Raw genomic sequence first — 25,727 nt, forward strand, 5'->3', positions numbered from 1 at the left:
TATAATTTATCCTTTTAATAAATCTAAGAAGAAAAATCACATGATTATGGATACTAAAAAAATTTTAGTATTTTAAAAAATTCATTCTTGATGGGGTGCCTGGGTGGCACAGTCGGTTAAGTGTTGGACTCTTGGTTTCAGCTTGGGTCATGATCTCGGGGTCAGGAGACTGAGCCCCACATTGGGCTCTATGCTCGGCACAGAGCCTGCCTGAGATTCTTTCCCCTTCCCTACCCCTCCCCTTCTGCTCCCCCCTGCCGTTTGTATGTGCACGTGCGTCCTCTCTTTCTCTCTCTCTTTCTCTCTCTCTCAAATAAATAAATAAATAGAATCTTTGAAAAAGCCATTCTTGATAAAGAAAGAAACACTCAATTCTTCCTTAACATGATAATGTTTATCAATCTTAACACAAAGCAATTATCATAATGGCAAGACAGTAGTGTTGCCACCATTAAAGTCAGGAAAAGACAAGGAATCACATTATCACATTTTTCTTTGACATTGTACTGTAGTCACCACCAGTGTAATTAGACAGGAAAATAAAATCAAAGAAATAAAAATTTGAGGGGACAATATAAATGATCAATATTTGCCTATGATATGTCTGCATACCTAAAATATTCAAGAGAACCAACTAAAACACAACTATAGCTAAAGAATTTAGTAAGGTAGTGGCAGCTGAAAATTAACACAAGAATATCAAGATCTTTGATATACACAAACTAATCATTTAGAATATATATACATACATATAAAATATATAATATATATGCTACATATGTGTATATAGAATACTCCTTCTACAAAAGAACAGAAAGACAAAATACCTAGAAGTAAATCCAGCAAGAAATGTACAAGAACTTTATGAGGAGAAAGAAGAACCTTTAAAACTGTACTAAAGGAAAGACCAGAGCCTGAACAAACACAAACACATCAAGTTATTAAGTAGAAAAACTCAACATCAAAAGGACTTAATTCCCCCCAAGGTAATTAAAAAAAAAAAAAAGTAGCAGATGGTGACTAGTTCTACTAAACATTAAAACATACAACAATACAGAGTAGAGCTTTCAATAATTAAAACAATGTGGATAGGCACATGAATATATATATATATATACTATATATATTCATGTATATATATTATATATTATATATAGTACTAGAACAGAAGTTCAGATAGACTTAAATGTATTAAGGAATTCAGTATGTGATAAAGATGACACCTCTAATCAAAGGGGAAATCACAAACTATTTAATAAATGGCACTGAGACATCTGAGTAACCATCTGGAGAGCTAAAGTTGGTACTTCCTACAGTACATCTGGGTAAGGTTATATTTCATAGAATATGTCAGAATGTTCAAAATATATCAAATATTTAAATGCAAAGAACGAAACCATTAGACTATAAGAAGAGAAAATGATGAATCCTTTTATAATCTTTAAGTGAGGAAGAACTTTCCAACTGAGATTTAAGGTATGGAAGCCAAAAATAAATACTAACTTCCAGAAAATTCCAAAGCTTTTGGAAAACCAACCAGCTACACAAAAACATGGGCAAAATCACGAGACATATAGTAATCTGGGGGAAAATATATTTGTAACTCCTATTACAGTCAAAGGGATAATCTCCTTAGGATTTAAAGTACTTCTGAAAATACAAAATAACAACGAGATATCACTTCACACGTAGCAAACGGACAAATACGAGAACACTGAACAAAGACAAGGGTTGGTGGGGGTATCGGGGTATAGTAACCCTCAAGTACTACCGATGAGCATGCAGACTAGTACAGCCATTCTGAGCATAATTTGACGGTATTAGTCAAAATAAATATAGATAATCTTTATGAAGCAGCAATTCTACTCCTGCTTATATATCCCAGAGAAATTTTAACAACAGTCCCCAAGGAAATACGCGCAAAGACGATAATTGCAGCACTATAATTATTTATAGTGATGAGGAGCTGGAGGTGACCTGGTCTCCATCATTGAAAAGATTGGTAAATATGGTGGATGCCGATCATGAAATGCTCTGCAGCAATCCGAACGGGCCACACCTGTACTAGCCAATAAACCCTTCTGCAAAGATGACGGAAATGTTCTACATGCGTACTATTCAATACGGCAGCCACCAGCCACAGGAGGATACTTAAATGCAAATTAGTTAAATTTTTTTTTTTAAATAAAAAATTCCGCTCTTCATCTGCACTAGCTGCATTTCAAGCGCTGAAGAGCAGCATGTGGCTCGGGACTACCATACTGCGGCAGGCAGAACATTATCATTATCACAGAAAGCTCAGTTGGACAGTGTTGGGTCTATTTGCACCTAGTAACATGAGTAGGTCTTAAAAATATAGTGCCGACTGAAAAGAGGAAGAATCAGTATGTTATATTGCATCACCATTTAGTTAAATTAAAAAAAATACATGAAAACGGGGTGCCTGGGTGGCTCAGTCATTAAGCGTCTGCCTTGGGCTCAGGTCATGATGGAGCCCCGTGTTGGGCTCCCTGCTCAGCAGGAAGCCTCCTTCCCCTCTCCCCCTCCCCTTGCTTGTGTTCCCTCTCTTGCTGCCTCTCTCTCTGTCAAATAAATAAATAAAATCTTAAAAAAAAAGCATGAACACAAAATTATTCATGTTTTACAAGAACACATACCTCCTAAAAAAGATAAACACTAGGGAAATTAGAGTGCTTGCCTATGGGGAAGGGTAGGTGGGAACCGGGAGTAGCGGTAAAGAGAAACAAACAGCCAAATACATGAACCACTGGAAGGAGGAGGATTTTCATGGGCCTATGATAAAATGTATCACGAATCGAGGAGTATGATTAACTCAAATCTCTGCACTGAAATTACATAAATAAAACAAAAAGAGAGCACACGAAAACCCATATGCTAATATTTATGGCTCTTTTATTCATAATTGCCAAAAACTGGAAGCAACCAAAGGTTCTTCAACAGGTGAATGGTTAAAAACCTGGTATATTCATTCAATGGAATATTATTCAACAATAAAAATAAATGAGCTATCAAGCCAAAAAAAAAGAGAGAGAGAGAGAGATGGATGAATCTTAAATGTGTAATGCTAGGTGAAGAGGCGAGTCTCAAAAGGGTACACACTGTATGATGCTAATTATACAACGTTCTAAAAAAGGCAAAACTGTGGCCACAGTAAAGATCTGTGGTTGCCAGAGTTTGGACGTAAAGAGGGGGGGTAGATGGGGGAAGGGCAGGGGGTTTTATAGGGCAGTAAAACTATTCTGAGTGATGCTATAATTGTAGATATTTAACACTATGCATTTCATTTGTTAAAAACCTACAGAACTTTAGAACACAAAGAGTCAATCTCAATGTGTGCAAATCAAAAAAAAAAAAAAAGTCATTTAGGAGGCTGGGTGATCCTAGGATGGAATGCAGAATGAGACAAAATACTAATTGTATCAAAGATGTATGACACAACCTGGGGTGGGGGTGAGGTGCTGACCTAAGTAACTTTGGTTGGTCTTTTAAGACTAAAGACGAAAGATGCTGTGTGTAAGAACTGTACTCTAATTGATCAAGTTTTTCCCCACTGGGGTTATGGGTAAACAATTCTGATACTGTTACAGATGGATAGTGGAATTGAACAACTGAATAAATGGATGGAAGACAGTGAGAACCAGATTTCTCACTGCTGGACTGGGATGAACAAATGGAGGAGGCTAGAACGATCCATGGATTAGATAATGGATTAGATCACGATAATTAGATCATGGATTACAGCCAGATACATCAGCATGAACTCATGCTTAGCTTAATAAGATACAGATGGTTACTTATAGAAATATTTATAGATATGTGTGTACATATGAGTTAGTATACACACATGTATTTCCTTGCTGTCAGCTGAGAGAGCCTAGAAGCAACACCCCAGTATAAATAAATATACACAGTGCCTAGATCTGGGTTTCTAATACCATTCTCCAATGAAAAGAATCAGGGCTAACTGGAGAAAGAGCTGATTCTAGAACTCTGGGGGCGGGGTGGGTAGGCAACATACAAAATGAGCTAGAGCAGGAAGTGATAGAAAGTAACAAAATGTTCAAAAAACAAACAAACAAAAAAGAACCCACACTGATGAGGGTATGTCAAAGGGACACAAAAGCCAACTGAAAGAGCTCCCCATTAGCCAAAGCTGGAACAATTTCAGCAATAAAATCAATAAAGCAGGGGCGCCTGGGTGGCTCAGTCATTAAGCGTCTGCCTTCAGCTCAGGGCGTGATCCCAGGGTCCTGGGATGGAGCCCTGCATCGGGCTCCCTGCTCCACTGGGAGCCTGCTTCTTCCTCTCCTGCTCCCCCTGCTTATGTTCCCTCTCTTGCTGGCTGTCTCTCTCTCTCTGTCAAATAGATAAATAAAATCATTAAAAGAAAAAAATCAATAAAGTAGTATTGGATTATAACCCAAAGTATAAAATAAGTATTTGTGAGTCTATATGATATAAATAAATGATTAAATAAATAATAAGAGATAAAAGACAACTGTCTCAGTACAATGATTCAAAATAATTTATGTAGATACTCCACTCTCTAAATGGTGGACCATAACTCGCCATCTCCTTAGTATAGACTATATAGTGACTTCCTTCAAAGAGCATAGCATGGAAAGGGAAAAAGAGAGTAACTTACAGTGAAAAATCTGACAAATTCTACTTCAGCCAGGGAATCAAGGTCAACAGCAACAATGCTAAGTCATATTGACCAAATGTGCCCTTGACATGTGATGAAAATGGATTCCTTCCCCAAACTCAGAGCCCCAATTTCATCATCAGGAAAACAAACAAATCCCAGTTGAGGGACAGCCTGCAAAATACCTGACTAATACTTCCCAAAACTGTTAAGGTCATCGAAAACAAGTCTGAAAAACTGCCACAGACAAGAGGAGTCTAAGGAGACTTGATGACTCAATGTAAAAACTGAGGAAATCTAAATAAAAGATGGGCTTTAGTTAATGGCAATATATCAATATTGGTTCTTTAATTGTAATAAATGTATCCTATCAACATAAGATGTTAGTAACAGGAGAAAATGGGTGTGGGGTAGGAGAACGCTGTACTACCTTTGCAATTTTTCTGTACATCTAAAACTGTTATAAAAAACTAAGTTTATTTTAAAAAAAAAAGGAAGAAAAACAAAAATGAAATACTGCCAGAATGTCAGAAGCCCCTCTTCTTTCCCTCCCCCTTCCATTATCTTCCATTTCCACCAGAGGCAATACCCATTCTTTATTTTGTGTTTTCTTTGCTTTTCATAAAAAATTTTACATCTTTACATATCCTCAAACAATGTGGTGTTACTTTGAATTTTATATAAATGAAACTGTGCTGTATGTATTTTTCAGCTAGTTGTTTATCTTCGCGTAGCATTACCACTATGAGATGTATCCATGTTGGTGTATGTGGCTGTAACACATTTATTCTCATGGCTGGATAACATTCCGGGGGATGACTGTAACATCTCCTATACTTCTAGACTCCTGTTAATGGACATTGGGTTGTTTCCAAGTTTTGCTATGACTAACACTACTACTACAAATATTCATGTGTATTGCAAAAATTAATAAAGGGAAACCTCATTAACGTGAAGCGGGGAGGCTAGAAGGAGGCGCCCTACCACTCGATGTCAATCACAGGGAGAACCATCAGTTACAAACCCCAACAGAAGAATCATCCCTAGGAAAGTGATCAATTCAGGTCCCCACAGGAAAAGATGCGCACTGAATCTTCTACAGGAAGTCAACTAGCCCTGCAACTCAACTGATGACAAATTATCATCAGCCTGAATTCTTGCTTTTTTCCAATGGACTTTCATTCGAAATAACCCCTCCCAACTTCTTCCTCCTTCTCCATGAAATAACCTACCCTCCTTTGTTTGTTAGACATGCCTATGGCTTTGCCTCAGCCTGTATGTCCTCAACTGCAATTCTCTGTCTTTCCCAAATAAATCCATTTTTGCTGGTAAAATAACTTTTATTTTTAAGGTTAACAATATACATATAAAAATTCCTGTGCAATAAACACCTAAAAGTGGAATCACTGGGTTGGGAGGCATGCATGTTGTCAACTTTGCTGTGTAATACCAAACTGTTTTGTAAAAGTTGTCACACATCGATTGAGATTACCATCGGCACCAATTTAATTTGCACAAATTGTGTTCCTTGGAAACCCAGGAGTCAATAGAGGCACTTCATTTTGTTTTCTCAAAGTTTTAAATTATGTGATTAAAAAATAAAATAATAACTATTACAAATTTATAATAAAAACATGATGATAGATGCCAAATGGTGGTACACTAAAAATTATCATAGGCTTTAACTTGTCCTGAGAGATTAACTTGCTCAAAATAGAGCTTGTTCTGCCATCTGTGTGCATATATTTGAACTTGGTATAAAAGTGGAGAAATAAAGACGCGGCATGTTCCTGCTGAAAGGATGCCAAGTTCTATTCCCATAAACTGGCCTTAATCTGAGAAACTACTAGCCTTTGGGGTTTAATTACATTCCTAAAAATCCCCATAAGTATATATTTTTTTTCCTATAAAAGAAGACCTCAATCTTTATTCCACAAAGAAAAATAAAGAAATTAAGCTTGTATTTTATTTTTCCTTCAAGAACTCCAATGACTTGAATTCAAACCTATCACTATATTTAGAAGAGTGTTTGAAGTGTTGTAAAATTCATCACTCTTGCATTCAAAATGCCTTTGATGTAAAAATCTACATTTCTGTAGACAAACAGTAAATAATAAACCTCTCAATACTATAAATTAGTGCATTCTGCTCCCATGAGTTATATAAGCGTAGAAGACCCTACTTGAAGATCACTGCCATTCATCCTCCCGTGTCTTAAATGGGCTGCCACTCTATACAAATCTGTTTACTGTTAACCTAAGGAGCTCACCGTAGCAGAGAGTAAAAGGAAGGAAAAGAACCAAATTTTAAAGTTACTTCTCAAATGGGGAGATGGAGAGACATGTGACAAAAATTAGGGCTGTTTCGTATTAGGCAAAGGCTCACCTTTTGTAGAAAGGTCGAAAATTATGCCCAGTATTAATTACACTGGAAGCCAATTAAAAAGTTCAGAAACTGCTATTCGAGTAGCTCCACTGGGCTCTGATGGTGGATTCTAAGCCTAAGGCCACTTAATACAAAAGGCAGTGGCTTTGGACAAGGTGCTAAAACCACAGCATCTTCTGCATGACTCCATTTAACAGCGGAGCCTTCTCCTGGGATTCCCAGTTTGCATTTCTGTGGGGTCTTTCTAAGAAGAGCATTGGACATGTATCTTCATCCCCAAGTACCCCACGTTGTTCATCATGCCTGTGGGCGCCGTAACACACCAAGGAACGTGGCTACCCACCCTTGGGCGCTGTAAGGAAGAATTCCCCAATTCCGCTTAGGTAAGTACACCTACTCAGGCAAGTGTTTCTTGATGAAGTTCACTCTCTTCTGTGCTAAAGCCTTGTGTGAGAAATCACTCAGAGGGCAAAGATATCCAAAAGGCATTTACATAGAAATCATAAAGGATTCTTCTGCACAGGTTAGTGTATTTTCCCCGTTCTAACCATCGCTAGGGCTTCTTTCATCCAACCACGAAAAAGAACAGATTTTTAAAGTTTTAAGGCATAAAATAGTAACTAAGAGAAAGGTTAAAATGTTACATTGACCTGAGTTCGAGTGATGGAGCCATCAACCATTGTTAGCTATGTGGCCCTGAGTAAATTATTTAACCTCTCTGATTCTTACTTTTCTCCACTGTCGGAATAAGTGGAAAGCCAGGAGTTGACACTAGATCGGTCTTCAAAGCCTGTTCTTTCAACCACCACACTGGACTGCTCCAGACAGTTTAAACAGCACCTTGCACGTGGGAACTCACTACATCTCTGCAGGCTGATTGATTTATCTTCAGGAGTACCTTCTTCAATCAAAAGCCATGACAGCTAAAACCAAACACCAAGGCTCCAGAGAAACAGCTTTCTTCACAAAGTTTTACACATGCACAAACTCAATAGTTGGGTCTGAAACAGAGAAGCATCCCTTTCAAATAGTAGCGAGTCCGATAAATCTGTTCACAGCTCAGAAAACCACACTTCAATGCAGAAGCTACACTTCAGGTTAACCAATTGTCTCAAAATCAAATATGCCTCCACAGCAAGAATGTCTACTGTTTTGAAGCGGAGATACTGAGTTTTAGTTGAGATATGAAATTTTCATGGGCAAATTAAGAAACATTTTCTATTCTCCTGAGAGCGTAATAAGGCCTTTTAAGGAAAATTCCACAGTGAAATCAACATGGCTAAGAGAGTCTGTTCAAAACAGGGTGCAGAGGACATTGAGGAAGCAGGGCCCATGCACTTCTGTTTCAATTCTCCAGAATAGCCATGAACTTTTGAACTCATCAATTGCAACTTGTCAATTGCAACTTGACCACCCCCTGAAACACATCCTTCTACTTTGGACTGAAATCCAATGTAACACCTGTTAGCTAAATAGCCAATCCTGTAGTCTCCAGTTTAACTCTGTCAGCACCAATCATAATTCTTTCAGAACAAGTTCTGTAATCTTGTGGGTTTTGCTTTTATAAACCTGTACTCTCTGCTTGCAATATGAGCATAACTTTCTTTTTTGCATGGACTCTGTGCCTCCTGGATTGCAATCCCTACACCCCCCCCCCGAAAAAACACCTATGGTTGCTTTTATAGCATCTTCTTTTTGGTTCCCAGGTCTATGAACCAGATACCTTAAAATAGAAACTGCCTTTACTTTGGGATATTGTCGCTTTTTGCAACACTTGTGAAAGTAGGTTTAGATTATCTGGTTTAGAGTTGTCAGAGAAATACCATAAAGAAAAAGGAAATATGACAATCTCGAGATGGCAGGCCTTGACTGAAAACATTCAAATTCAAAACATTTTAAAATGACATGTAGCCAAACAAAGCACAACTGAAAGTCTCATATAGCATTGCACCACAATTTGCAAACTCACTTAAGAGGACAGAAGTTACCACCACCCCCTCCACCGCCCTGCGGGATATTGTAGCGTCCTACAAGCAAACCAGGACTGACCTGCTGAGGTCACTTCTGGGAGTCGGGCTTCAGTGCTTTCTATGTAAAGCCAGCCCTCCACTGCCTGGCTTCTACACAGAGAACCACGCTCCACTCTACAGAGCCAGGCACCATCCTGACAGCTCTTCTACCACGAAGCCAATCTCTGTACTGCACCATACGCACGGCACACCATCCCATATTCATTCTCACCACCACCGACCGCCACCGACTGCTTATCTTTGTTCCATGACTTCAAATGGCTTCACCTCCCCTAGGCCACACCAAACCGAATCCATCTTTAATTCCGTTCATTTGTGTTTTGATTTTTTTAATGAACACAAAGAGCATAGGAGTGGGATAAACTTCTGTGCCTTGGGAGGAGAGGGAAGGCTTCATAGAAACGTGATAGGTGTGCAGGGTTTAGAAGGAAGAATAGATGGCTACCAAGTGGAGAATGGAAAAGAGCACTCCAGGTGGAGGGAACAGTATTTGCAAAGTCTTGAAAGAATCCTGAAAGGCTACAGCAGGCTTGTAGGGATATGAGGCTGGAGAAGCGGGCTGTAGTCAGAAGGATGAGACCCTTGTTTGCCTCACTGAAGTAAGAGGACTTGATCCTGGAGACAAAAGGAAACCAAAGGACCTGATTTGGGTCAAGGTCCCTAGTGAAGCCCATGTCATCCATGGAGACTGCTCTTGCCACGTAAGTCGTTCCTTCCTGGGCATTCCTACACCCCTTACCACCCATACCACACACTCAAGCATTATTACTTACAACTCCTCCAAGTATTTCAGTGTGTGTGGCCACTGACTAGAGCGAACCCAACGGCAGGGGCCTTTTATTTTTTTAACTTCTCTATCCTAAGAATACCTATGAGTGCTGAGGAAGTAAATGATCAATAATTTCCCAGGACCAGTGGATTCGTATTCCTCCAGGGGATGGCTTCAGCACAGTAAGTTCCAGAGATAAGAGTAGGGAAAGCTCCAAATCAAAGTCACTACAGCCCTTACTACTGGCCATGTGTGACAGAATCCAAGATCACAAAACTTAACTTGGAGAGCAACTATACACTTGAGTCTACCCTCCATGAACTCGGACTATCCCTTTCTGCCTAGTTGTGCTGCCCGACCCAAGCCGACAGTACTCCTATTCCCCCTGGGAATACTAGGTCTGAACATGCCCCCATTGACTGGGGGGAGATGGGGTGGCAAGGACACAATCAGTGCATTTAGGAAATGCATCTGGCTCTGAAGTGAGTGTGTGTCTGTTCCTGTATGTAAATGCCAAGTTGCAGGAGGTTACCATAGCAACTCCAGCAGGGTGCTGCAGTGGGCAGCTCTGCACAGAGGTGCAGAAACCCCATTCTTTCACATCTGGTCTTTTGCTGTGCACATTGGATCCTAGCTGGCACATCATGGCTTCAGGCCCCGGCTTTGGGATGCTGCAAAAAAGGAAGTGGGATTTTGAAGACCTGCTAGTCCAATTTCCCTTTTTTCATGCACCACACACAGCCCTCCTCGGGCACGGTAAACACGGCATGTAGAGCCCCAAACAGGCTCTTTAGAAACACATAATTCCCTATGCTCATTCTTGTCTATTACGATGAACAGATTGTTACTTGCACATCAGCATGACTTCCAAGCAAAATTTACATCCACTGAATAACCCAGCAATTGTACATTTTAATGAGCGGCATAGCCACAGTGTCCCCATTCCCAGCCAGCCCCCAGTTTTTATTATGTTATTGGTATGTTTTTAATGCAAAAATAAGTAATGCCATCAAGTGTGTAGGCTGGACTTAACAGGGTCAACTAAGCTGCACTCCAGGAACGGCAAACCAACTTTTCAAAGGACCAGGCAATATTTGAAATCGCTTTTCCATAGGGATTGGAGAGTAGGGATTTATTCACCCACTTCTTAATGTTTGCAACGTAAAGAGATCTCTTGTGAATAAAGAGCACCAGGGAGGTGTTAGAGGACATTCCACATGTGGCTCTAACCTATGTATGGCCATCAGGAAGCCATGTTCCTACAGAGTGAACTCCAGTTGTTAGGACATTAAGTAGATGGAACATTCGTCTCCTGGACAGTTTCATTGTTTTTCAGTTTTTGTATCTGAACAGTAACTGTGAATTGGGTTATCTTTGAATTCTCTCATGGGCAAAGTAAGGACGATTTACAGCATCACTAAAGAAATGAATTGCATGGTGGGTGTGCACAGCAGGGAGAGAGACATCTGCACAAGGAAAAGTGAGGGAAATTTTGGTTAACAAAGTCACATGAACCTGTCCTGCTTTGCAAGATGCTGGACCAGGACCACAATATCTTTGCAGCCTGGCAGTGAAAAGGAGGTGGATTAGAAGGTTCCAGGATCCTAAGGAGTTTTGTGGCCTAAGAAAATTAATAGAGGGGTACTGAGAGAGAAATGTAAACAAACGAAGGGAGGAGGAGTCTCTCAGCCAGGAAGACCATTCTGTGTGCAGAAATGCCTTTGCCTACCAAAGGTCGCATTGGGAACAAAGAAGATACCAACATGAATAGACTAGAGTTGGATGATTTCTTTACCCAAGGCCTTGTGCTGCGACCTGGGCATGTGGAGGTGGCTGCATGAGGACATCCTTGCATGTAAGCGTGGAGGCAGGATGGACACCAGGGGGAGAGAAAACTTGAGTGTTGTGAAGGAACGCCAGAGAGTGCCAGTCACCTGGTGAGAGATAGCAAGCCCTCTCCAAGAGTGCAGGCTAGAGATCCAGCCAGTGCGATGTGGCCTACACACGCCTGCCACGGGGAGGGCGGGGTACCTGCCTCGAACTCCCCCAGGAAATGCTGTGGGAGTGGGTGTCCAGGGGGTGTGAAGCAAAGAAGGGAACATGTGGCCAGGGAGTGGGGAGAAGGGCTTATGGGAGTTGAGCTGGTCGCAGACAAGTGCTCTGTCAATGTGCTCCTGAAGGAAAGCGGGGAGGTCAAGGCCGGGAAAGGTTTCAGAGAGACTCCAGCAACCTGCTCCTGTGGGGCAGGGCGGCAGGAAGGTCGAGGGCCCAGCATCCATGTCGGATCTGAGGAGAAGTCAGGAAGAAGGAGACGGCGGCCGGCAGGTGGGTGTGGAGGGCGGGCTGGGCGTGGGGCGGATCCAGGGAGGTAGGAGTGGGGGAGGGGAGGTCGGCGGCGAGTGGGTGTGTGGAGCGAGCCGGGGTGGGGGGTGGGGGCGCCGGGCCGCCTCGACCTCCCCCGGGACTCACCCAGCACGAAGTAGGGCAGCTCGGTGTTTTCCAGGTCGTCCACCACGACCATTTCTCCCGGGAAGTCGTTGCGCACCGAGAAGAGGAGCTTGGGCTCGGAGGCCGAGGGGCTGTGCATGATGCTCAGGTCGTTCTCGCGCAGGAAGGGCAGCGCCGACACCGTGATGCTCTTGAGCTTGCACTCCAGCTCCTTGGATGGGTCCACGTCGCCGGCGGCCGTAGCCAGCACCGCCGCCGGCCCCCAGCAGCAGGCGAGCAGGGCGCAGAGCCCGGCTAAAGCCATCTTGAGCCCCGGCCGCCTTCCTCCGGCGCCGCGAAGGTGGGGGAGGCGGCGAGCGGGCGGGAGCGAGCGAGCGCGGGAGGCGGGGGAGGCTGCGGAGGGACGTGGAGCCGGGAGAGCCCCGCTCCGAGGAGCCAGACGCCGCGCGCAGTGCGCGGGGCTTGCGCGCTGCTTCCCGGAGCGCCCGCGTTCTTTGTTCCTCGCAGCTGCTTCGCTGGGGAAGGGAAGGGGGGGAAGGAGGAGAGAAGGGAAGGAAGGACGTCGGAGGAGAGAGGAAAGGAGCCGAGGATTCTAGGGAATCAGGTCAGCCCCCAGCAGGCTGCCCGTGCTGCCGCCTTTCTCCTCCTTCGCCTCCCCCGGCACGAGCACGCTCTGGGCTGGGAACTACCTGCACAGCATTTTTTAAAAAATCGGTCTTTGCAATGCAAAATCTTCCTTCTCGCATCCTCATCCAGATGGCTTGGGAAGGGCACAAGGGCGCACACACCTTAAAAGGCGCTTCCTGAAAGCAGGTGGGGGGGGGGGTTCTGTATATGCAAATGAGCCCCCCATTATTTCATGGATTAGGTGGTCACATTCTTGTCCTTTTATCCACTAGGTTTGCATACGTGTGTTGGATAAACGGTTGCTGACTAAAAAAAAAATGGATGCATATATTTTTACTCAGCACTAACTTTGCAGAAATATTTAGAGGAAACATTTGGCTTGTAGATATAGATAGCTCAAGAGGTAGATGTGAACAACAAAATAAAGCCAAGGCACGGTGTACAGTGAAGCAGGAGATCAAAAGTGTTATTGGCAACTTTTTTCTGCTCTTTGTTTCATTTCTGTTACGAATGTTATCAGTGGTAACCAATATAAAGATGATGTGGGGAATGCTATATTTGATAGAAAAAGTAAAACTAGCTAGAAGAAATGTTGAGCCTTTAATTCTAGAGAATCCAGTAAATATAACAGAGCTGGAAGAAAATGTGGGGAAAACAAAAAAGCCTGAATTGTCTAAGCACCCCTACCAAATTGGAAAGGAATAAAAGAGTATCCTTGGGCATGGGCCAAGTCAGTCCCAGCCCCATCAGAAGTAGAACAGGGTAGATAGCAACAATAACTCCTGTTAAGTTTTGTTTCCACTAGCGCTGGGCAGTGTTGCCTTAACAAAAGGATGACAATACGCAATAAACCATGGTAGAAAAGTGGTTCGTGTGTGCTGGAATCTGATGTTTTATTGAACTTTCTCTCCCACGATAACCAATAACTTACTTTAAAAGTTTGCCCTTCCAACATCATTTATTCAATGCTGATTTAAATACTAGGTGTTGTAAGTCTCCTCCAGGTAGTGCCTACTCTCCAGGAATTTAATGTGCCACACTTTACAAAGAGGACCCCTCATTTGAGAAACAATTTCATTCTCATGGTGCCTCCTGTTAATTTATTGGCACATGTGAATGTATGTCCTTTCAAAGAAAAAAAAACACATTTGCCATATATTTCACAAAGGTACTCTCGTTGATGGATAGGAGTAGAGAAAATAAGCCATATTTAAGAGGTGAAAGACCTGTTTACTATGAAAAAGGGAACAAAAAACGGTTTATTAGGAGTTGTCTTTTGAATCTGGTGTACCAGATGTCGATCACCACGCAGCACTGCAAACCACTGCAAAAGAAATGTATTAGCTGAGGACCTTCCTAAAACTCATCCTTATTTTCATGACTCCCCTATGAGGTTCTGAAGGAGAGAAAGACCCCAGGAAACTTTTTTTCCTACTCTCCCTAGCCTAAAAAGCAGTATTAAACTTAGTTTTGCGAAGTTTACCATGGAAAGATTAGCGTGGGTGCCAGGAAAACACAAGTGGTTGTAGAGTGAGAGAAACAGCACGTGACCACCAGATCATCAGTGTGCACTCTCTCATTTAACAGATGATGAATAAGGCCAGTGAAGTAGTGAGGTGACTTACCCAAGATCAATCTGCTAAGAAGGGGTGCAGTTAAGACTGCAGATGAGACTTCTTTGCCTAATGCTCTCTCCACTACAGTTATGTTACATTTAGGTGCACTCATGGATTATCATCAGAATTTATGAATCACAGTCATTCATTCAGTAAACACTTGGGTACCTACCATCTGCTGAGCATTAGGCTAGGCATGGACAAGAGAAATACTCCCACTTTTGAGTAGCATATAATCTGCAATTCCTTTGAAATCTTTAATTTTCTGAAGTGTTGAGTCATTTTAGAAAACCTGAGTGAATCACATGGGGCTGATTTTCTAATCAGTCAGGATCTAGTATTTTTTGCCTATCCATGGTCATTTTTACATGCATTCTTATTCACATTTAAAAGGAAAAATGCATAGATTAAATAGTCATTGAAAAATGTATATTAATTTGGAAATAGTTGGAAGCTGGGTTTCTCAAACCTTTATAGACCTCTTTCTCTATGGGAAGATCAGACAAAAGAACTGTACAAATAAGAAGAGGTCCTATAGTGCCAGGGCACTGGATTCCTGTAAACATAGATGCAATGTCACATGGCCTCCTCTTAGGGATTTAAATGCCTAGAGATGGGGGAAAGGTTGAAGTTCACAGAAGGTAGAACATCTGTACTCTGTGATGTTTTACATTTAAATGGAACTTGGAGAAATTTATATGCATCTCAATCATTACCTTTGTGTATAGGCAACATGATATAGTTGCAAACATGTTTGGATGTAAGTCTCAACTCCTTAATTTGCTTATTTGAAAGTGAGATTGGACCATTCTTTTTTTTTTAATTTCTTTTTTTTTTTTTTTTTTTGAGAGAGAAAATGAGAGAGAGAGAGAGTGCATATGTGCAGGAAGGGGTGGTTGGAAGAAAGGGAGAGAGAGAATCTTAAGCAGGCTCCACTCCCAGCTCAGAGCCCCACACAGGGCTCAATTTCAAGATCTTGAGATCATGACCTGGGGCGAAATCAAGTTCAGACCTTTAACCGACTGAGCCACCCAGACGCCCGGAGATTGGACCATTCTTATCTTCAGTATCTCTATCAGTGAAATGGAGTCCGTGATCTCTGCCCACCTCAGAGGCCACAAATAGGTGCAAGTACTTACTTTCACTGAGATGCTATCAAATAGCACATTCTGTTATCTCTAACCTGATACACATTCCAATCAAATTAAAGCCCATTTCCCATTTCCAGTTCTCCCATGCCGTTCTGCCCACCTGGGAGGCACTGCTCTGTGTTCTCCAGGTCGTCTCATCTCCACAGACCAATCTCCAGCCTCATCTACACAGTGGGTCCTTCTCTCACATCCTTGTCTCATCGCCCCTTCACGGAGCACTTACACACACATACACACGCGCCACCTTACAAGGCCAAGGGCCACTTCTGATCACCATGTCTTGCATTTGAGATTCTTAATTTGCAATTAGAAACAATTATACATACTTTTTAGAGCAGTTCTGAGAAGAAAATGAAACTATGTATGGAAAAGATCCGACACATTTTAGGCATCAAGTTGGTGTTCAGTAGTGATAGCCTTGGACATTATCCCTTTATTCAGTTATTTCTGGTAGAGAGTGGGCTTCAGAATCTCCTTCATGAGATTGTCCTCCTTGTAGTAGCCAGGAGTAAATTAAGCAATTTATACTCCTTGGTGTATACCAAGGATAAATGATTGCATGTGTTCACCAAAAGAAATATACAAGAACATTCATAGCAGGTTTACTTTGAATAGACAAAAAAAAAAAAAAAAAAAAGAATCCAAGACTGCATCAATAGGAAATAGATAAATGGTTTATAGTCATGAACTGGAATACTGCACAGCAATAAAAACATGCAGCAACATGGATGAATCTCACAGACCTAATGATAAGCAGGAGAAAGCAGACACAAAAGTGCATATATGCTCAGATTCTATTTATGAACTTCAAGAACAGGTAACGTTAATCTTTGATGATGGAAGTCAAAATAGCAGCTATTTTGGAGAGTGGGGGATTTTGACTGAGAAGAGCAGGTGAGCTTCCGGGGTGCTGGAAATGATGTGAGTAGTGGTTACATGGATGCATAGACAGGCAAACATTCATCAAACTGTACACCTGTGGGATTTTTAATGTATATGATACCTCATTAATTTTTTTAACATGGCTTAGAACTCCATACCCACAGTATGCAGAAGGAAGGTCAAACCTGTATAATAAGATACAGAAGAGGTGAAAGTGACGGATGGGTGGGGCTAAGGGTGTGTATGTGAGAAGTAGTTCTAATTTTTCCCCATTCATTCAGAACATCTGGCTCCTTAATGCTTTTTAGCTAATCCTGATATATACTACTTGAGATTCATTAAACCTCTGTTTTCTTTTATTTTTTTCTCGTTTTTACAAAATAATCTTTGATTTTGCTCTCCATTCAAGAAAGCTAAATCAAAACACTTCTCTCCCTTTCTATGTATTTCCTCTTTCCATATTTTCTCCACCACACAACTTTGAACTCCCAAATTCCTTTGCCAGCTCCAGCCCCTAGCTCTTCTGTTGATTGGATTTTTCTTGAACTATTACTCTCCTGTGCTCTTGTCCAAATTTAGTGTAATATGTTAGTTAGCTGGATGTAATTCAGTTGTGCATCCTCATTAGGACATTAAAAATATATTTCACACTCTTTGATCCAAAGTTAAGAACTCTTTTTCCTTATTCTTTCCTCCCCCACCCCTCCTCTCAATTCACAGGCTCAGTAACAGCACCTGCTTCACAGAAACAAGGCTGGTCCTGTTCTGATTTCTCTAGTCTTCCTTTAAAAACCAAATGGAGATCAACAGTCCCTCCTCCCGACACACACTGAAGCAAAAAGAGACACACAGAAGGAGAGCAACACAGGCAAAACAATTCCCTTTTTTGGAAGCAGGGCATTTTTTTCCCTTTAATCTCTCCCCAGAAACCCGAAGTTCTCCTCTATGCCTTTGTCTTCACAGTCCTGGTTTTGGGGACAGAACGTTTCTTGATTTAGCTGTTCAGAGTCTCTCTCTCCTCTTCTTACTGAGTTCCTGCTATCTTTTTCCTCTCTCTCTTGTATCTCTGGGGTGTGTGTGCGTGTGTGTGCGCGCGCGCGCGGGCGCGTGTGTGTGCGCGCACACGCGCGCGCTCGCCCACTGTGAGAGAAGTATTTCTCACTTGGGGGCTCATTTCTAATTAAGCAATTCAAGACCAAGAGGCTAAAATGCACAAAACAACCGAATAAAACCTCAATTTAGAAGGAAAATGGCTCAAATGGGTCCCTATCTCTGGGAGTTCTAGTTAAGCAAGCAAACAAAATGGTCTGGGACAAATGATTATTGTAACTCAGGAAGATTAGGAGAAAATGTAATTAGCTCCCAGCTTCTTCCTGTTCGTCAGCTTCTTACACCCTCCAACTCCCCAGCCTCGAATTTAACCAAGGCTTCGTAATCCACACCAAAAAGTCCCTGCTGCAAAGCCTGGAGGGTTAACAGAGCTGGTACCCCAGCCTGCCAGCTAACCAAAGGAGACAGCCGGTGAGACTCCGAGCCCGCCCCCTGCCAAGCAGCCCAGCCAATGGGCACCTGTGGGGAGTGTGGCGCTGTGTCCCATTGGCTGCCAACCTACGTGCATAAGAAAGAAAGAGAGAGGCTGGCAGGGCAGCATTGTTATCTTAAGACACTCATCTGGTGTCTGAGTCTGCAGGTGACACTGGTTAGGTACGGAGCGCGGAGTCGGAGCAGGGACGCGCCGGGCTGCAGCCCTGGGATGGAACCCGCCTGCCTCGGAAGCTGCTCGCCGCTGCACCGGCAGCGCCTCCGCTGAGCTCGGAGGTTCCCGTTAACACTTGCCCGGGGACGTGCACCTGCGGTACGGTGCGAGCTCGGGGGCAGGTCTGCAGGCAGCCGGGAGAGCAGTGAAGCCGGAGGAACTGTCTTCGCTCAAGTGCAAGGCAGTGATTTCGGGAGAAAGAGAGAGAGAGGGCGGGTGAGTCTCTTTAGAGTTGGAAGGAAAGCAAGATCTTGGGTGTCTTTTCCGTGGAGGGACAGGGGACTCCCCCATCTGGGTTTTGCACTTTCCTTCCCTCTCCCACCCGCGTGCGCCCTGGCCTGGCGCCGAAGCCCCACTTCAAGCATGCTTTGGGTGACGGGGACCCTCGCTGCTCAGCAGGAAGGCAGCAGGCAAGTGGTCTAACGGCGACGGCGGCGGCAGCAGCAAAGCGGGGAGCAAGAGAATTTGAAAAGAGACATCCGCTCTCTCTCACACGCTGAGGGAGAGGCATTCGCGTTTCCCCAAATGAGAAGGAGCCACAAGAAATCATGAAGTAAAAACTTTGGAAAGCTGCCACTGGAGATGTTGCACGAAAACCTGGAATGTTTCAGGAGTCTCCTCCCAGTCCGTGAAGGTTTGGGGAGCAGCTGATACTGCAAGGAGGGCTCTTGCAAGGATTCAAGGTAACAGTGAAGGGTTTGGGTGCGATTTCTCTCTTCCCTTTTTGTTGTCCTTTGGTGTGTCCCTTGGGAAGGGGATCATTTCGCGCTCCTGCAACCCTGTTGCCCAGGTGTCTGGCAGTGGCAGGCAGAGGGAACGATCCCACCTCTTAGTTTCTGTCTCCTGGAGCTGAGCAGTGGACTTCGCAGCTTAGGAGATCGCCCTGTTATCGCCTGCTGGTGTCGCCCAGCTTGGGCACTCTGCCTGACCTATATTGCTTTTGCCTGGTTTAAGTCCTCAAAGTTAGTGCAACTCCCATTAGCCTCAGAAAATCCAATTGGGCTGGGTAATTGCAGAAGATGATGAGGACTTTTGCCTGCTCGGAGGCTGCTGGACTGAACTGTAGTCTGTTCACTATATTTGGGAAGGGCCCCCGGAGAGCCGAGGGTGTGATACATGATACATTCGTATTCACATGTCCATAGAGCTATATTCACATGCTCATAGAGCTCCGTGGCGTGTCTGTAGAGGCCTGTCTTCTTTCTCCCAGGCACATGCAGCCAGGAAAAAAATTTCTGAAGAGTGAACCCTGTAGGTTGCAAATAGGCTCCCTAGGGTGGTGGCAGAGCCCCATTGATCGAGTTGAGCCTGGTGGCACGCTGGCGACACCAGGGAGAAGGGTGTCGTGCTGGAAGGAGGGGCATGCTGAGATTCTATAGCGATCCCTCTCCCTGGGTCTGTGATCATCTGGTTACACAGCCCGATGCTGCCTGTGGTATGTGTGTGTGTTTGTGTGTGTGCCTGTGCTCACAGCTGTATGCAGAAAGCAGGCTGCTGACCAAAGAACCACGCATGTGCAGCTCTCTGCCTAGGCCCCTGGAGTGTTCCTTCCTAGTAGGAGCGTGAACTTGGGAGCTGTTGTTCCAGCCCAGAGGAGTTTTCTCCTCACCCAGCAGTCCCTCGGCATGGTATATATTTATCCAGGGTATATAGACCTAAGCCAAATATTAACTAATAATCAAGCTAATGCACTGTAACATGATTGAACAGACCCCTCTGTAAAGAACTGTGTGTGTGCTCTTCCTAGCCCTGGGAGCCGGGTGCCCTGAGCAGGAACAAATGTTTTCTTAAAAGGGTGGCAATTATAACAAGCGATGCTTATGGCTGGATAATCTGGGCCTTATTCAGCAGGAATAATGATATGTCAGCGCCGACCAATCAGGAGGATAAAAGGTTTATTATAAGTCAAGTATTTCTGCCTCTGTCCTTCTCCAGACATGTGCTTGTGGAAGGGACACTCTTTCTGACCGTGTTCTCTAGAATACATATAATGCCAGTATTCACCAAGCAGCTAAAGTATTTTACAGAATCCCCTGGGGGGCAGTCTGATGACATCAGGCAACAGCAAAGTGATGCTGGAGTTTGTGTGTTTTCCCTCTTGGTTTCACACAGTTGTGTGTGTGTTATTTGTTTAAAGCAGGACCCTCCGGAGTTCCCTCTCACTCACCATAAGTTGCTTTGCAGCCCTGGGGACATGACCGAGCAAGGCTGCCACAATGATCCTGAAATCTTATCAATATCATAGCTGCTGCTTATTCTGGGGAAGGATGCATGCTTTGCTTCTTTGAGGAGGGATGTGATCTGAGTAGGTGCAGAGCACAGATACTGTGAAATGTTTGAGGGAAAAGAAACAAATGTCAGACTATGGTCTTCCCTGCTGGGGGGGTGGCTGGATCCAAAGGGTTTCACAGCTGGGCAGCAGCCCTGGAGAAGACAGAAGGATCCTTGACTCTTTCTTCTCCCTCCTCTCCAAAAAATGGGGCCAGCTTTGTCTCCCAGAATGGAGGGATATGCACTGCAGTGTGGGCACCAGGAAGGAGGAGAGGAAGGAAGGACTGGGGAGGGAGGAGGGCCCTGCTCTGCCAGCACGGGGCCAGGCTCAAGGATGGGGGAAGATCAGCCTCTGGGTGTTGCCTTCTGGCCTACTAACAGGTTGTTTACTGAGCAAGGCCAGAGGGCAGAGAACATCCCTGCGTCATCAACTCCTTCTGATCACCTTTCCCAAGGCACAGGCTGGCCACCGGGGAGCATCACATAAGAAAGATCCCTTCTGAGACAGTGCTCCAGAATCCCTCCCCAGCTCACAAACAAGAGGTAATCTGGAGGGACTTGAGACAGCTGCGTGGGCACTTTCTGCTGACTGGGATGCTTAGTGTCGAGGTTTCCTGGTTCGTGTTTTGTTTTCCGCACTGTGCAGTGCATTTTGGCNNTTCAACTCTTTCCCTTAAATAAGAAGACCTTGTATACATTTTACAATGGCATCCTTTTCCAGGGGGCTGAGAGCATTTCAGGGAGCTCATCTAATTAATCCTCACACAGCTTATTGTCTCATTTGTCTTTGATTACCCTACAAAGTGGAGTGGGGATGGTTTTAGCCTCCTTCTTGGAAAAGAGGGGGCCGAGAACCTTGGAAAGATGAACTGCTGTACTTAGGGTTCCATGGAGGGGGGTCTGGGGTTCAGCATTCCTGGACCAACTCCAGACTCCACCAACTTCTCCTAAGAAATGGTTTCATCTTAGTAACACAGATCTCATCGAATTGTTCTGTGCTTTACAGGAATGGGAGGCTGCAGTGACATCGGGCCTTTCCTCTGGCCCTGACTTAAGGGCTATGAGGGATAAAAGTCTTAGATCTTGCCTTTGCCCTCAAAGATCTTACAGTCTAGTTAGGAAAAGAGGCTGACATCTGGGAAAAAGAGGAATGACAATATACAGTCTCAACAGCAGTTCAATACAAAAGATTCACGAGGCTGACCTAATTAATCCACGACTGATTTGTTCAGATAACGAGAACTATCAGTATTCCAAGGAGAGAGAATTTGAGTTGCACCATAGGGGATGGGGTGGGTTTGCTTGGAAAGGAAGAAATGGAGAAGGGATTCCAGCTGACAGAGATGCCAATGTCAACTGCAGCATAGCTGAGAATGCTGGAAATTTCAAGGCTTGCACGTTTCCTTCGGGTTTGCCCTGGGTCACTTCTCCACTTGGATCCTGGAAATACCGTACACCTGGGTTAATTATTTGAAGCCTCTGTCGGCCTAGAGGAAGCTACTCTTGGCTGTGGACATCTCATTAGGCATTGAAACTCACCTAGCCTCCCACCCACCCTCAAGTCTAATCCATATATTATGAGAAAAATAGTGCTCAAGGTCAGGGAGCTTATCAACATTGTATCAAAAATTTTGGATGAAGATAGTGGGGGAAAACCAGGCAAGTTTCAAGAGAATGTGAGAAAATCTCATATTTTAGAATCAGAATCTCCTAAGAGGCTTGATTTTCCTCCATTTCCAGATTCCCAACCCAAATGTCCCTATTGGGGTTTAGTAGGAACCGGCAAAATGCCAAAGCCCTTAGGCATTTAGCATTGAGCAGGAGATTTTTATTCTTAAGATTCTTGAGCATGTCTGTGTACCCAACCTCTTGCCTCCCCTCCTCTTTCCCTTTTAATAAAACAAATGCTGTAGCCGTCACAAAAGAGGAGGCCACAAAAAGCAGGAGGGTGGGGCACGGTACCGGCCGCAGCTGGACCACGGGGTACCATGGCTGCTCAGCTGAGCAGGAGAGGGGACAGGCAGGCTGCCAGCCCAGCCAGCTTCAAGGAGGGGCCCTGGGCGCAGACCACCAGGAGATGGCTGCGACCGGCCGGCCACACCATTTGCTCCAGTAGGGAGCCCCATCTCCTAGGGAAAAGGTCAAAGCAAGCCATAGGTTCTGTGAGAGAACAACCACGCTATTCATTGGTCTTCACTTGGTTGGAGACATCTGTTCACCCTGCGTGTCCCTGCTGGCTTGGGTGGCCCCATTCCACCATGGAGACAGTTGCTATCAGGCATGAGAGTAAAATTACTTGCCTAAAGTCACACCATAATTGCTCTCAGATCAAGAGGAAATCCCCAGAATCCAATTCGTTTGATTCCTCAGCCCCAAGAGTTCACTCTGGGGATGGTCCTCAGGGATATTTCCTCTCTGTTGAAAATTCTCCCTTAGGCCTTCTTTGTTTTCTGTGTTAAATGACCATGCAGCCGGACAGCGTGGCTGTGGCCTGTTTCTTTTCTGTTCCCAAGTACCCACTGCCAGTCCAGGCCCATGGGCGTGTGGTGAGTGCTTGTAGGTTAAAGCTTTTTTTTTTGGGAGTGAAGAGAGGCTACTCAGTCATGCTTCTGACTGGGGGCTGTGGTGGAGGGGCGTCATCTGGCCAGTTAGGATGCAGGCTGATCTCTTTTCAAATCTTTACCCTGCTTATGCAGATGGAGGTAGAGTTGACTAACATCATGACAGCATGGAATCTTCAACACCCAGTTCTATCATTCCTTTTCCTGGAACCCACGTGGAATGCCAAGATGTCCGGAATGCAGGGTTGAGCAAGGGAGTCTGCAATTCGATACCTCATGAGACTGCGCTCTAATTCGCGCTTTCCTCCCAGCACAGTAGCCACTGGCCACATGTGGCTCTTGAGCACTTGAAATGCAGGTTCTAAGTATAAAATGCACACTGAATTTTGAAAACTTGGCTGAAAAGAAAGAATGGAAAACATGTCATCAATAATTTTTAATATTGATTACATGCTAAAATGATAATATTCTGGATATCTTGGGTTAAGTAAAATATATTAAGATTCGTTTCACTCAGTTCTTTTTACTTTTTCATGTGGCTGTCAGAACAGTTGAAATTATGTTTGTGGCTCATATTATGTTTCTTTTGGGAGTGCTGGTCCAGGGGCTAGAGAGTAGTGACAGGTAATATAGACAAAAGGCAGAGGCATGAGATAAGAGGAGCCAGAGACGTGAAGGGAAAGAACATGGAGAGAGAGATGTCAAGCAGCCCACATAGCTTGCTTTGATTTATGTTTGAGGGGCACCTCATCAATGGTGACTCAGCCCACCCAAAGCATTTTCAGAGCATGGCAGCTCTTGGTTCACATGCAAACAATCTGCAGATGAGAGGCCTGGTCATTTTATCCTAACATTTTCGAGTTTCTGCATGACAGTGGAAATAACCAAGGAAATTATCTTTAGGGTTTCACTCCAAAGTGTGAGGACACAGCAGTTGGGACCAGCTAGGTGTGTTTGGTTTTCAAATCTCCTTCTTTCTTCTCATCACTATCACACTATCATCTTTCCTTGTGAGAGTTTTCCTTCAAATCAGACGTGTTGCTAGTGTGCTGAGGAGAAAGAAGTCACTGCTCTGTGTTAAAGGTTGTTTTGTGGACCTGTCAGTAAGAAGAATGGGGGGAAGGCATCATGATTGAATTTTGTTTAATAATTACAGACTTGAACTTTATAATCCAATCATTATTATTATCTTATTATTATTCATTGCAATGTGGTTGGGCCACAACTCGAACTCCTCATAATTGCTCAGCGTCTTAGAGTTTACAAAATGTTTTACAAGCTTTCTCTCACCAGATTTTCACCAGAGCCCTATGGGGTGGTTATTATTTCCATTCAAAGTTTTCCATGATTCGACCCCAAATTACCTTTATTACCTTATTTTCTAATCCTTCTCTTTTATGCACTTCATTCAGTCTTGTCTACTCAAACTGGTCTACTTACTGTTCTCTATTGTTAGCTATGTAAAGGAGAGCATATTACCTCTCTGAGCCTCAGCTTCTTCATCTAGAAAGTAAGAAGAAATAATACCCCATCTGTCAAAGTGTTGTTCTGAATGTTAGACGAGTTAAACTATCTAAGGTCCCAAACACAGTTCCAGGTACATGATAGGTGCTCAACAAATGTCAACATCCTTTCCTAGCACAGGTCTTGGCTTTGAGTAAAATGTCCAAAGCTGAACTCATTGCTTACCAATTTCACACACAAAACGATTCCCCTCTCCAAATTCCCTGTTTTGATGAAAGTCTCACCCAAACCCCCAGAGGCATAATTAACAAATCCGGGTTGTCCTGGGCTCCACTTTCTCACACAGCCCCCCACATCCAATCAATCCCCAAGGCCCGGCAAGGTCTACCTCCTCGTGATTTCTCAAAACCATCCTTCCCCCCAGCCTCCCTCCACCACTCTTTTAGCAGGTGCTCAGCCTTCTCACCTGGAGTCTCCCAATGCTCCTGCCTCCGTTTCCTCTCTTAAAGCCTGGACAGTCCAGTCTCCTCCCTGCAGCTAGGGCGATGCTTCAAAATGGTCCACTTGATTATGCTTCTCCCCTTATAGTAATTCTCCAATGACTCCCCACTACTGTCAGAATAAAACCCAAATGTCTCAGCGTGACAAACAGGAGACCCCTCCTAAGGCAGTCTGGCAGCCTCCTCAAGCCTCTCTCCAAATCCCCATTCGCACTCCAGCTGCCTGAAATAATGGACAGCTCCCTCCGCGCTCCAGGGTCCTTAGGTATGCGGCCTTGTTTCCCCTTCTCTGTCCTGCTTCTCCAGGGTTACAGACCTTCAAGACTCTGTAAAGATGATCTCCTCCTTGAACACTTTCCTGAGACTCAGAGAAAGAATTAATTGCCGCCTCCTCTGTACTCCTACACACCTCAGTCAGACTGTTTTTTGCACCGTACCCACCACACTGCAACAATTTGTTTATATGGCTATCTACAGCGCTCAAAGTGGGGCTGGGATTGGGTTTCAAAGACATATTTCCTGGGAAATATTTATTCAGTATATTATTAGGTATATGTGCCAGGTACTCTTCTTAGGCACTGGGGATTCAGCAGTGAACAAC

The 25,727-nt window shown here is 43.9% G+C and overlaps 1 protein-coding gene across 2 annotated transcripts in view; it reads right to left on the reverse strand.

The window, feature by feature from the left end:
• Positions 1-12,602, reverse strand: part of ASTN1 (astrotactin 1) — a 290,796-nt gene extending 278,194 nt beyond the window's left edge. For both annotated transcript variants that reach the window (XM_040636245.1, XM_040636244.1), the window contains exon 1: positions 12,320-12,602. In XM_040636245.1, the coding sequence (XP_040492179.1) occupies positions 12,320-12,602 (283 nt within the window). The remainder of the gene's footprint in view (positions 1-12,319) is intronic.
• Between the last annotated feature and the right edge of the window lie 13,125 nt (positions 12,603-25,727).

The sequence above is a fragment of the Ursus maritimus genome, unplaced genomic scaffold (assembly GCF_017311325.1).
Source record: "Ursus maritimus isolate PB19 unplaced genomic scaffold, ASM1731132v1 scaffold_2, whole genome shotgun sequence".
NCBI classification, from domain to species: Eukaryota; Metazoa; Chordata; class Mammalia; order Carnivora; family Ursidae; genus Ursus; species Ursus maritimus.